The sequence below is a fragment of the Pristis pectinata genome, chromosome 5, assembly GCF_009764475.1.
Source record: "Pristis pectinata isolate sPriPec2 chromosome 5, sPriPec2.1.pri, whole genome shotgun sequence".
Classification (NCBI taxonomy): Eukaryota; Metazoa; Chordata; class Chondrichthyes; order Rhinopristiformes; family Pristidae; genus Pristis; species Pristis pectinata.
In genome coordinates, this window is record NC_067409.1 from 34,000,280 (window position 1) to 34,013,363 (window position 13,084).

The window sequence follows — 13,084 nt, forward strand, 5'->3', positions numbered from 1 at the left end:
ACTGCTTCACCCGGAAGTTCTGTTTAGGTACCTGGATTGTGGAAGGGAAGAGGAGGTGACTAGGTGAGTTGGTGAGGATAGTGAGGTTGATGTAGTCTACGTGGACTTCTAAGGCCTTTGATGTTGGGAGACTGGTTCAAAAGCTTACAGTCCATGGCATCCAGAACAGTTTAGTAAATTGAATCAAAAACTGGCTTGGTGATAGGTGGCAGAGGATGATGGTCGAGGTTTGCTTTTGCAATTGGAGGGTATAGGTTCAAGGTAATGGGTAGGAAATTTAGAGGAATTTTTTTTCATCCTGATGGTTAAAACCTGAAGCTCACTGCCCTGGTGGGGGGAGGGGATAGCAGCAGATACTCTAACAACATTTAATTATGTAGATGAGTATTTGAAATACCGTGTCACAGAAGACTATGACCCAAATGCTGGGACGGCACTTGCTAACCAGCATGGACATGATGGGCTGAAGGGTCTGTTTCCATGCTATATGACTATGATTATATGTCTGTTTTCTTCCAATGAATGATTGCTTCCAGCTCCCCTATTTTATTATGGCTATTATGTGGACTGTTATAGAAACCATTAACCTGTGATAAATAGGATTTCCTCTTTATGGTTAACCATCTTCTTAAAATCCTCTTTCCTAACTCTGTTTGCTTGCTTGCTGTCAGTTTCCTCCCTTACATTATTCTCTCCCCTGTTACTTAGGAGAAATCTATAGTTATATGTAGGCTGCTTACATTTCCTTTAGATCCCTCGTGGCACCCTCCCCCACACCACGGTCATCAGTTTCAAGCCTTTTGCAGTTCCCTATTTACACTTTCTTCGAGGATTTGGATCATATCTCAGGTCAACTGTGGCTCTTCACATGGCTACAGCTCCTTCCTGTCCCAGAACCTGTGGCAGTGTGCCAAGAAAAAAATCCCTTTTTCCCATAGCAGTCCTCTAGTTATGGGTTAATTCTCCTGATTTCTCTGCATCTATGCCAACTTCCACATTAATCAATAATCCAGAGGTTATTCCCCTCAAGGTCCTGCTTCTTAACTTAGAAACTAACAACTAATATTCTATCGGCAGGACCTTCTTCCTTTTTGTTTTTTCCAACAAGCACTGTGACAGCTGGAATTACTCCCTACTTTTATGTTCCTGTTCATTTACCTGATATTGGGTAGCCAACACATCCCTCGAGATTCTGTCTTGGTTGCAGAAGCTGTGATCCATCCCCCTAATTCCCCTAAAGATTCCCCTATTTCTATTCCACTCTGGTGCAGTTCACTCAGTGAGAACTTCTGTTTCAGAGTTTACTCAATCCCTTGCAGTGAGGCCCTGTACATTTTAATGAGACCTTCCATGAGTCAATGGGAGTCACGATGGGCTGAATGGCCTCTGCCATATGTTTCTATGACTTTGATAAATGTTTAAGTGAAAATAGTTCAGAAGATTTGTCTTGTGAGGATAGTTTGAGCGAGCTGGGGCTTTTCTCTTTGGAGCGAAGGAGGATGAGAGGTGACTTGATAGAGGTGTACAAGATGATGAGAGGCATAGATTGAGTGGACAGTCAGAGACTTTTCCCCAGAGTGAAAATGGCTAACACAAGGGGACATATTTTAAGGTGATTGGAGGAAGGTATAGGGGAAATGTCAAAGGTCAGTTTTTTTTTTACACACAGAGAGTGGTGGGTGCGTGGAATGCACTGCCGGCAGAGGTGGTGGAGGCAGATACATCAGGGACATTTAAGAGACTCTTAGATAGGCACATGAATGATATAAAAATGGAGGGCTATGTGGGAGGGAAGGGTTAGATAAATCTTAAAGCAGGATAAAATGTCGGCACAACATCGTGGGCTGAAGGTCCTGTACTGTGCTTGGTGTTCTATGTTCTGTAAGATTTTGGGGAAATTACAAGTGATTGTCTAATGAGGGGTCTGAGATATTGCTGGATGTTTATGATTTGAGTCACATGGATTGTTGCAAAGTAAGCAAGCTCTAAATTTGAACTATCAGTTCCAAACTCCTACCGTCAGCAGTGTTGGTGGTATGATCTCGAGTTGGGGCCTGAACCTTGACATCTGAAGGCAAAGCACTGCTCGAGTTTCTGATCCAGTCAAAGTTATCATTAAGAACATTCTCAAACCAACCACAGCTATCCTCTTCAAAGTTACATGTGGAAGCTGCAACACAGAAAACAGCAATGTTGTGCAAACTTCTATTGGAGTACATGATGTGGTATTTACAGTTCTTTTCAATCCTTCATGCATAAACATCATCTGATCAAACATGTCAAATTGAAGAAAAACATAACAGATGTGGTGGATCATATGGATCACTTGTGGTGGAAAATTATAACAGGTTCTAGGATCAACACATCTCTCCTTAACCTTTACCTCAATGGGTTGAATTCTAGAAGTGGCAGGAATTATTTTCAGTTAACCTCTTTTTTTTCCCCAGTTCTTGGTAGGTTTCTGCCTCCAATATTTGAGGAGTTAGGTTATCATGAGCCATGACACCCCTTTGATGTTACACACTCAATTAATGTGTTACCTCAGGGCTGCATCAGTCCTTTTTTTTCCAAAACACACTGTAGCCCATTAATCATGCTTAATTTCTGTTAAGTGATGCTTGATGACAACAAGTACAGATTAAGGACCTTCGTTTAAAGATAAAATAATGTAGCATAGAATCACCTGCAGGGAATGAACACTTTGCTCCAAAATCTCCGAATGATCAGATAAGGTGCTTTGAGAGAAAATATATATTTTTTTAAATTCAATTTGCTTTTGAATATATACAAGATCGGTATTTTTATTTTTTTCCCATCATGTTAGGGTGAGAAATTTCTTTGTGCTCATAAACAAGAGTACCAAGGTTGAGGTAAGTAGTGCACACACCTGTTCACAGAGGCACAGAGACCATGTAAAATTGGCTCTGGTAGCTGTAGTGCATGTTACTTTGCATGTGCTTCTTACTTCCTTTACTTCTATCTTAAACAATGCAGAGCACATTAAAAAATAGGAAAAGGCACAAGCACAATGGGTTTATTCAATGCTCTGACTACTAACATTGAAAATTTGATCCATGGTGCCTGACATTCCTGAAGCAGAGTAACATTATACAAAGGAGCATGATAGTGTTGTTTGGGAATTGGTGTCATGACTCTTTTTTTTGAGTTTTTCGAGACAGCATTAGAGTCATAACATTATACAGCATTGAAACAGGCCCCTGGCCCAACTCATCTGTGCTGACCAAGTTGTCTATCTCAGCTTGTCCCATTTGCCTGCATTAGGCCCATATCGCTCTAATTTTTTTCTCTGTCCATGTACCTGTCCAAATGTCTTTTAAACATTGTAATTGTACCCCTCATTAGCATTAGGAAATTTGCATCACACACAGTTCTGAAAAGGGTCTGGATTATCTTGCACACACCACCTGCCACACTCACTTTTCAATGTAAAATGAGTCACTGGTATTCTTTTCACTGATCATAGCTCCTTTGTTCTGAGCCGCAGGCCGTGAACATGCATATAACTCATTGTGATAAACTGTGTTGTGAGGGCAGTTTAAAATCCTGGTGAAACCTGGAGTCATAATCCAATTGTAATCGGTGCTCAGTAGCAGTTGGATGCAAAAAGTGGCTCCTTACACAAAGCTTCAATGCCTAGAAATTGGGTTTTACCCTCTTTTAGTGCACTAAGTCATGACTGCATGTGTAAAGCTCACAGCTGCTGCATCTTTGCTGCTCTGGTGGCTGGGGAGTGAGTCATTGTTTAAGGAACTCTCCCCATGACAACTGGTCCAACCACTTAGATGCCATGGCTAAGAAAGATCACCAGCGCTTCAACTTCCTCAGGAGGCTGAAGAAGTTTGACATGTCCGTGTTGACCCTTACCAATTTTTATTGATGCACCATAGAAAGTATCCTATCCGGATGCATCACAGCTTGGTATGGCAATTGCTCTGCCTGAGACTGCAAGAAACTGCAGTTATGGTGTGAACTGGTATACAGCTGATGTGCTGCTGTGCAGAACTGATGTGCACCTCAGCACATCAAAAAACCAGCCTCCACTCTATGGACTCTGCACTTCTCACTGTCTCTGTAAAGCAGCAAACATAATCAAAGACCCTTCCCATCTTGGACACTCTCTCTTCTCCCCCTTCCATCAGGCAGAAGATACAAAAGCCTGAAAGTATGTACCACCAGGCTCAAGGACAAGAAGCTTATAACAGCTTCTATCCTGCCATTGACTGGACCTCTTGTACTTTAAGATGGACTCTTGACCTCACAAACTACCTCATCATGGTTCTTGCACCTTATTATCTGCCTGCACTGCACATTCTCTGTAACTATAACACTATCTTCTGCATTCTGTTATTGCTTTTCCCTTGTACTAACTCAATGTACTGATGTGATGAATTGATCTCTGTGGATGGATTCCAAAACAAAGTTTTTCACTGTACCTCAGTACATGTGACAATAATAAACCAATTTTCCAATTCACAGTATAGTGGCAGAAAAGGCTGCCACGGTGGTATGGGGAACTGGGGAGAGAGGGTCGCGGTGCTCTCCACTGTGCCTGAATATGAATCATGATGGGCTCCCGTGCTGTGAGTGGCCCCAGTACATTGCAACGTCCTGACTAAGGAGCCAGTGATCACAGCCTGCAGCTCAGAACAAAGAGGCTATGATCAGTGAAGAGAATACTAATAAATCATTCTACATTGAAAAGGGAGTCTGGCCGGTCCTGTTTGCAAGCCAGTCTAGACTCTTTAATGGGACTCCCTTTTCAGAACTTTGTGTGATAAAGCCTCCTTAATACAGTCTCAAACAACTCAAAATAAAGCCATAAAATTTCATGGCACCATTTCACAAACAAAACTATCATGCTCCCTTGTATAATACTACTCTGTTTCAGGAATGTCAGGCATTATGATCAAAGTTCCAATATTGGTGGCATCTTTCCTCACAGCTCTGACCTCAGGAAATAGTCCCTACAGGGTTAATACAACCTGAACTCTCTCAGCTACTGGGGAGTATTGACAACGTGGGAAGGAGGGAGGGAGGGCAGTGTAGCCTCTGAGGGGTGTATGGGAACCTGCACAGGCCTGGAAGGAAAGTAGCCTCTTTGTGCACAGTGGAAAGTTGCCAGGGAGATGTCTGTTGGGGCACAAATACCCTTTTCGTTTTCCTGCACTTCTGAGAGTCATGTACTTCAACATAATCTGTCCTTCCAAATTTGAAAGCAAAAGTCACTTTACCAGAAATGGAAGGTTTCCCCCCTTGTTGGTAGAACTGTTCTTGGTCCCTGCAATGCATAATGAGCAGCAAAGCAATATGTGTGCAATATCTCAGCTGGCAAGGGGCCTGAGGCAACCTTTCTAGGAGCAAGGGCCTCTGTGTGACTGAGAGCAGTGCAGGGCACCTGCATTTGTTTGCTAGACAAACCTCAAGCAGCAAACAAACACAAGTGTTTTAAAAGTCAAAGTCAGGGTCACCTGTTCCAGTAGTTCTGTGCGCAATTCACCTGACTGCTGCTGAATTTGGCCCAACATCAGTCACACATCTAATGCGTTCACAGGTTGAGCAGTGCATGTCCCCTTCACTGCCAGTAGAAATTGGAGCTTTGTGTACAAGCTCTACACTTACAGAAAACGTCATCATATACAGTTCCACTGTTTTAACACGTGAAAAATGTGTAGATAGATTCTAGGCCCAAGAGCTTAGATTGCTGATTTGTGTGAGTGTTGTTTTTACATGATGCTTAAATACAATGAACGGTGCCATTTGAAAGTCATGTATTTAGACACACTACACTGTTTCCTCATTGTTTTGAAAAGAATGCAGGCAAGTGGGATTAGCTGTAGATGAGCAAAAAGCTTCAGCAAGGACGTGATGAGACGAAGGGCCCACTTCTGTGCTGTACAACTCTATGACTAATGACACATATTTCTAGATGATTCACACTATTTACAGATTTAGCCATTGACAGGCAGTCTAATACACTTTGAAACTCTGAAAGAAACTTGTGTCACTGATGTAACCAATGCTTGACTTGAGTAAATATCATTTTTACAGAATTAAATTGAATCTTGTGTTGCTTTTTTCACCATCTTACAAGCTTAATCTTTTAATCAACTGATTATCTGGCAGATAATCAGTAAATTCAGCATTTCTAGTAGTCTTTATATGCTAAGTATCACACAAAGATTTCTATTATTCAGCTTATATTCTATGTATTACAATGAGAAAGTGTATGAACACACAAATTAGGAACAGGAGGTAGCAATTAGAGCCCTTGACCCTGCACTGATATTCAACAAGATATCAGATGATCTGATTTCAGCCTAAACTCTGCACTCCTACATTCACCTTTCAACCACTTGCTGATCAAACATCTTAACCATATTCAATGATTCTGCGTCCACCATCCTTTGAGGAAGAGAGTTCCAAAGATTCAAGACCCTTGGAGAAAAAAAAAATTCACCCCATATCTATCTTAGAGAGCACTGCCCTATTCTAGATTCTCAGACAAGAGGAAGCTTCCTCTCCACATTGTCCAGTCCCCTCAGGATCTTATTTGAAGTAAAACGGAATCAAGAGCTACTAGGTGAGATGCCGAAATGAAATACATTTACTATGTTCAAGACGCATTTAGACGGACACTTAAATTGGCAAGGCACTGAAGGATATGGTCCTAATGTGGTCCGAACAGGCAAAAAGGATGGCATGGACATGGTGGGCTGAAGGGCTAATTTCCATGCTGTACTACTCTATGACTCTATAAAAGAAAAACTGAACTGGGGGGTGCTTCCAGCGGAATTTGTCTATGAAACTTTCTGATGAATCATCTTCTGCTAATTATAGGCAAGTATTTGTTGGATTTGGCAAAAAGCTGCAGGTGCTGGAAGTACAAAAGCACTCAACAGGCCAGGTACCACCTGTGGAAAGAGGAGCAGAGATGATGTTTAAGGTCACCTGAATAGTTTCTCTTTCCACTAGTGCTACGTGTACTGCCGTGAGCTTTCAGCATTTTCAGTTTTACTTGCCAGGAAGCCACTGATTTGCGAGCACAATACACTACAAACCAGTAATTTATCAGGATAAAAAAATGTGGTAAGAGTTGTGCTACCAAATGCAACTTCCATGACTAATATTCCTTCTTCAGTGGATGAATTCACTGGAGAATGGATACAATGAAGGTCATGCTTATGTGGATTTAAGTGTTGTTGTTTCTGTAATATTATGATATGCCAGGTAACTAACAACCACAGAAGGATGACTAATGATTTGATTCAAAAATAAGACGACAAAAGAACATTAGAATGGTCCCACAAGCTTGCTGTATTAATCAATAAGATAACGGATTTAGTTTAACTGCATCAATTTAGCTTTCCCATCTCATCCTCATATCCCACAATGCCTTAATCCTTCATTGTTGATATCTACAGCTAATCCTTTTTAAATTGTACATAGGCCCTTGGAAGAAGAACTGGCCATAATCCATCAAAACATTAGAAAACAAGACAGCAACTATTTTTGCAATGTAAAAGTAAATTAAATACTTGCCTTTGTATTCTGTGATGAAATTTGAGACCATTGAGTTAGATACAGTACAACCTGGAGTTAAACTCACATCATCAATTGCAATAAATGCATTGGGTATTGCCAACACAGTGCTCTGGAGAATAATCTAAAATATATTAAAAAGAGAAACAATTGGTCAACCAATATTCTCTACAATCAACCACTATTGATTGCAAAGCCACCACTTTTACAATCCTGCTTATCAAACAGTGATTTAAACACTTATTACTTTATTTTTCTTATTCACTGGGGGGATGCAGGAATCACTGGCATGGCCAGCATTTAATGCCCATCCCTAGCTGCCCTCAAGGAAGTGGTAGTGAATAGCTGTCATGAATTCCTCCTGATGATGGTACTCTCATTGCACCATTGGGTAGGGAGGTATAGGATGTAGAATGAGTGCTGATGAAGGAATAGTAAGTTATAATGAAGGCACAACAGTGCACGGTTTGGTAGAGTTCCTGCCTTTGTCCTTCTAGGTTGTAGATGTTGTGGGTTTGTAAAGTGCAGTTGGAGAAGCCTGATTAGATAAATTCAGTGCACTTTAAGATGCTGCATATCCACTGTGCAAAATGGTAGAAGGAATGGATGCGTAGTGAGTTGGATGGGGTACCAATCAAGCAGGCAGCCATATCTTGGATAGTCACTGAGTTGCACGGAAGAGAAACTTGTCCTTCAGCCCATCAAGTCCATGCTAACTTTTTATTGGTATCGGTTTATTATTGTCATTTGTACCGAGGTACAGTGAAAAGCATGTCTTACAAACCGATCGTACAGGTCAATTCATTACACAGTGCAGTTACATGGAGTTAGTACAAAGTGCATTGATGTAGTACAGGTAAAAACAATGACAGTACAGAGTAAAGTGTCACAGCTACAGAGAAAGTGCAGTGCAATAAGGTGCAAGATCACAACAAGGTAGATTGCGAGGTCATAGTCCATCTCATTGTATAAGGGAACCATTCAATAGTCTTATCACAGTGGGGTAGACGCTGTCCTTAAGTCTGGTGGTACGTGCCCTCAGACACCTGTATCTTCTACCTGATGGAAGAGGTGAGAAGAGAGAATGTCCTGGGTGGGTGGGGTCTTTGATTATGCTGGCTGCTACACCAAGACAACAAGATGTAAAGACAGAGTCCAAGGAGGGGAGGCTGGTGTCCTTGATGCGTTAGCCATCTACATTAATTCCATTTTCCTGCATTGGGTCTGTATCTTTGCCTGTATAAGTGCCTGTATAAATGTTTCTTAAACATGGGCATGATTACTTCACTTTGAGGATTTGCCATGGGAATTGATCATTTTGCAAATATCACAAATAAACAACTTCTGACGTTGAAATGGAAGAAAGGTCCTTGATAAAACAACTGTTGGGCCTCAGATGCTGCCCTGAGGAACTCCTCCAGTAAATGTCCTGTGGTTGGGATGATTGACCATCAACAACCACAACCATCTTCTTTTGACTTCAACCAGTGGATTATTTTTCCCCTTGATACCCATTGACTTCAGTGTTACTGTACTTTTCTTAGAGAACCTTTATACTACCCCAAGGTGATTTCCAGTTCTCTTTTAGTCCTTTTTATTTTTTACCTTCATTGGCTAATAAATAGACTGTGATGGGGAACTCTTCTTCAAGATATCCGCCAGTGCCAACTCTAAGCCAAATCCTCAGGTGGTTTATGAGACTCTAGTGAGGTCTCTACTTTCCTTCCTACTTGGGGTTGGTGGTGTTTTGCTTGTTTTTCAATTATTATCTTTTTGTTTAATTTGACCATAGAGCTGCCTTTTGTTTTTATCCTGTTCTCTACACTTTAGGACCGCACAGAAAATATAGTTGAACATAGAACAGTACAGCACAGGAACAGGCCCTTCGGCCCATATTGTTGTGCCAAACTAATTAAGCTAATGATGCCTAATAAAACTAATTAGGCACCACAGCCACTAAAGCTCACCAGTGCCTCTACTTCCTCAGGAGGCTAAAAAAGTTTGGTATGTCCCCTTTGACACTCACCAACTTTTATCAATGTACCATAAAACGCATCCTATCTGGATGCATCACGGCTTGGTATGGCAACTGCTCTGCTCAGGACCACAAGAAACTGCAGAACGTTGTGGACACAGCTCAGCACATCACAGAAACCAACCCTCCCTCTATGGACTGTCTATACTTCTTGCTGCCTCAGTAATAAACCAATTCAATAACCCCTTCTGCCTGCACATAGTCCATACCCCTCCATTCTCTACAATATTCATGTGCCTATCTAAGAGCCTCTTAAACACCTCTATCATATCTGCCTCCACTGCCTCTCCTGGCAGTGCATTCCAGGTTTCCATCACTCCGTGTAAAAAAAATTCTTGCCCCACTCGTCTCCTTTAAACTTTTTCCCCCTCACCTTAAATGCATGCCCTCTAGTATTAGACATTTCGACCCTGAGAGAAAGATACCAGCTGTCTACTCTGTCTGTGTCTCTCAGAAGTTTATAAACTTATATCAGGTTTCCCCTCTGCCTCCGCTGCTCCAGAGAAAACAACCCTAGTTTCTCCAACCTCTAATTCAGGCAGCACCCTGGTAAACCTTTTCTGCACCCCCTCCAAAGCCTTCACATCCTTCCTATAATGGGGGGACCAAAATTTAATGCAATACTCCAGATGCAGCCTAACCAGAGGTTTATAAAGCTGCAACATAACTTCCCGACTCTTGAACTCACTGTCTCAGCTAATAAAGTTAAGCATGCCGTTCTTTATCACCCTCTCAACTTGCGCGACAGTTGAAATGTTAAGTAAGTTGCTTACTCCCAAGTTATCAGCCTATACTATTTTTCTAATTGAACCAGCAGAAGGAGGAATTATTTTAGAATCCCTTGGTGATGTTCCTCTCTGGTTTCCCCATCCTTGGATATATTGTTTACCACTTCAGAATACTGCAGTTGGGATTGGAAACCGATGAAGGATTCAAAAGTGAATCACTGATTCAGTCATTACTGCCTTTGTTTATGCAGTGATAATTGCTCAGGTTCAATTAAATGTTATTTCCAGTTGATTCAGCTTTTTGCTGTTTCCAGTTACACATTCAGATCAATAAATCCTTGAAGCAGAATTCCTGTTTCCTTGCACAAATGGTATCATCAAGCTTGGTCAAGGTAGATTTTTCAATGTGGTTAAAGTGCATATACATACCATAATTAAACATTAGGGAGTAAGTAACAAGAAACAAAGCCATGCAAATTTTAAAAAGCAGAACATGGAATAAATGTATAGGGCAAAGGAAGCAAAGTCTCTGAGTGTACCTCTGGAAAGAGACTAAGGTGAAGTGTTAGGTAGATGGGAGCCTTGTTTGCTTTTCATGGCACTTTTTCTTTTCCAGAAAAAAATAATGATGGTGTCTCTTAAAATGAAGCAAGATTAGAGACTAAATTTTTGAAGACAAGAACTTTATAGCAAAGGAGAAATTAATACTTGCCTTTATGTAACAGCTTATTATGTCTAAGGTGCTGTGAGAGTAAGACCCTGTTGTCCCAGAAGTGCCCAATGACAGGTTCTCCCAGAGCAACATGGTCCAAGTACTTCTGCAATGCTCCTAAAGGAGTGCTGAATCTTGCCATCAAATGAGCCCCAACGCAGAAATCATGGAGTGTCACTGCATGACAGTGCTCAAAATTTCCGAGTGAAGTGAAAGAAACTGGAAATGGTGACTATTGCATTTCATTCTGGAAAAATTGGATGTTCAGTCATGAAATGCTATAAAATATTTTGTAATTGAATTTCCAGGCAACTACAGTATATTTCAAAACAAAACTTCCCTTTTTTCTCCTAAATACCTCAATTTTGACATATCAAAAAAGGCAAAGTTCAGCTTCTCTAGAAAGTTAATGAGAGTAAATCCAGCTACTGACATTTCTGTTCAGTGCCATCTTGGCCTCCTCACCTGGAAAGGTAGTATGGTTTCTGTTGTACTGGGCGCCACAGGGATCTCCAGCTTAGCCCAGACTCTGTTGGCTGGTGTGGTGAGGGTGGCAATTCTTTTCGTGTTCCCAGCTGTAGTCCGGATATATATAGACATGTTGGCTCCTTCTGACATTTGATACCAGAACCTTACCTAATTCAAAATGAAAGAAAATTCTTGGAATAAATTATTAGAAATAATAAAAGTATATTGATACAAAATATGATCCACTTAAGTTTTGCCCTAAATATCTGAAGTAATTTCTTCCAAGATTAATAATATATTTGGAACAGTTGGTATAAGAATCATTGATTAATCTTTCCTCTAAGACTTGAACTTTTGTGTTGTACCATCTCCTAGATGGTATAATCATTACATTATTAGCAAGAGATGTGGATCATAGTTTGACAGACAGAGTTCAAGTACTCAATTTTATTGGATCAGAAATGTTTTGATTTGGTGTTAGATTCTGAAGGGTGGGCCAAATTCCAGGTGGTGTGTAATAATGTAGTAGTGATTGTTTGATATCATCATAATGGACACAGTAATTGGCTTAGAATCAAGGTACTCAAGTGCCAAGTGTTGACATCTCCAACATGAGTGAGTCTCACCACATCCTGTTAAGATTCAACGACCTTACCATTAGAGAATCTCCCATCATTAATAGCCTGGGTGGGGGTGTAACCATTAGTCAGAACATTAACTGGATCAGCCACTTAAATAAGGCATTTGAGGGATCAGGTGCACCTCCTTGTTCGCATTTCCCTTTTCTAACTACCCATCATCCCCATACCTATCCACATGGGTTTCTTCTTCACCTGGCCTATCATCCCTATCCCCCCTCCCATCTGGTTCCACTTATCACCAGTATCTATCTCTACCTTCTACCTTCTCCCTTATCCCACCTGGCTCCATCTGACAAAGTTTTATTTTCCTTATTTGTTTGCACCTATTACCCATTAGCCTCTGTCTTTAAACACTTCCCTCCATCTCCCGTACCGGCACAATCAGCCCATCACCCTAAACTTTACCTGGATCTACCCATTACCTATCAACCCCTGTCTCACCCCTCCATTTCATTTCTTTATACTGGCTATGTTCTCTCTATATTCAGGGTCACGACCTGAAACCTTGACTATCCCTTTGCCTCCACAGATGCTGCTCGACCCACAGAGTTCCTCCAACAGTTTGTGTTTTGTTTCATATTTCAGCATCTGCAGTCTCTTGTATGTCCAGGCCTACCTCTCAACTCTCCAAAGTCTGACATCCATCAATGTTAATTGACAGAAAGATGATAAATAACACGTGTGGAGGAATGCAGATCCAGCAACTATCAAGTACTTTGATGCCATCATGGACAAAGCAGCCTACTTGATTAGGTCCAATCCACTGCCCTAAACAATCACTTTCTGATTTTATTTCAAATTTCCACCATCCACAGGTTTTTATTTAAATTCTCGTGAATTGGAATTGGTTTATTATTGTCACTCGTACCGAGGTAATGTGAAAAACTGGTCTTGCATACCGTTCATACAGATCAATTCATTACACAGTGCATCGAGGTAG

General features: G+C 41.0%; 1 protein-coding gene across 1 annotated transcript in view; it reads right to left on the minus strand.

The window, feature by feature from the left end:
- The window catches only part of malrd1 (MAM and LDL receptor class A domain containing 1), a 198,322-nt gene extending 186,146 nt beyond the window's left edge, over nt 1–12,176 (minus strand). The window contains exons 1-4 of the mRNA XM_052016179.1: nt 12,159–12,176; nt 11,501–11,671; nt 7,561–7,684; nt 2,018–2,170 (exon numbers count right to left, since the gene is read on the minus strand). Of these exons, the coding sequence (XP_051872139.1) occupies nt 2,018–2,170; nt 7,561–7,684; nt 11,501–11,671; nt 12,159–12,176 (466 nt within the window). The remainder of the gene's footprint in view (nt 1–2,017; nt 2,171–7,560; nt 7,685–11,500; nt 11,672–12,158) is intronic.
- Nucleotides 12,177–13,084: the final 908 nt, after the last annotated feature.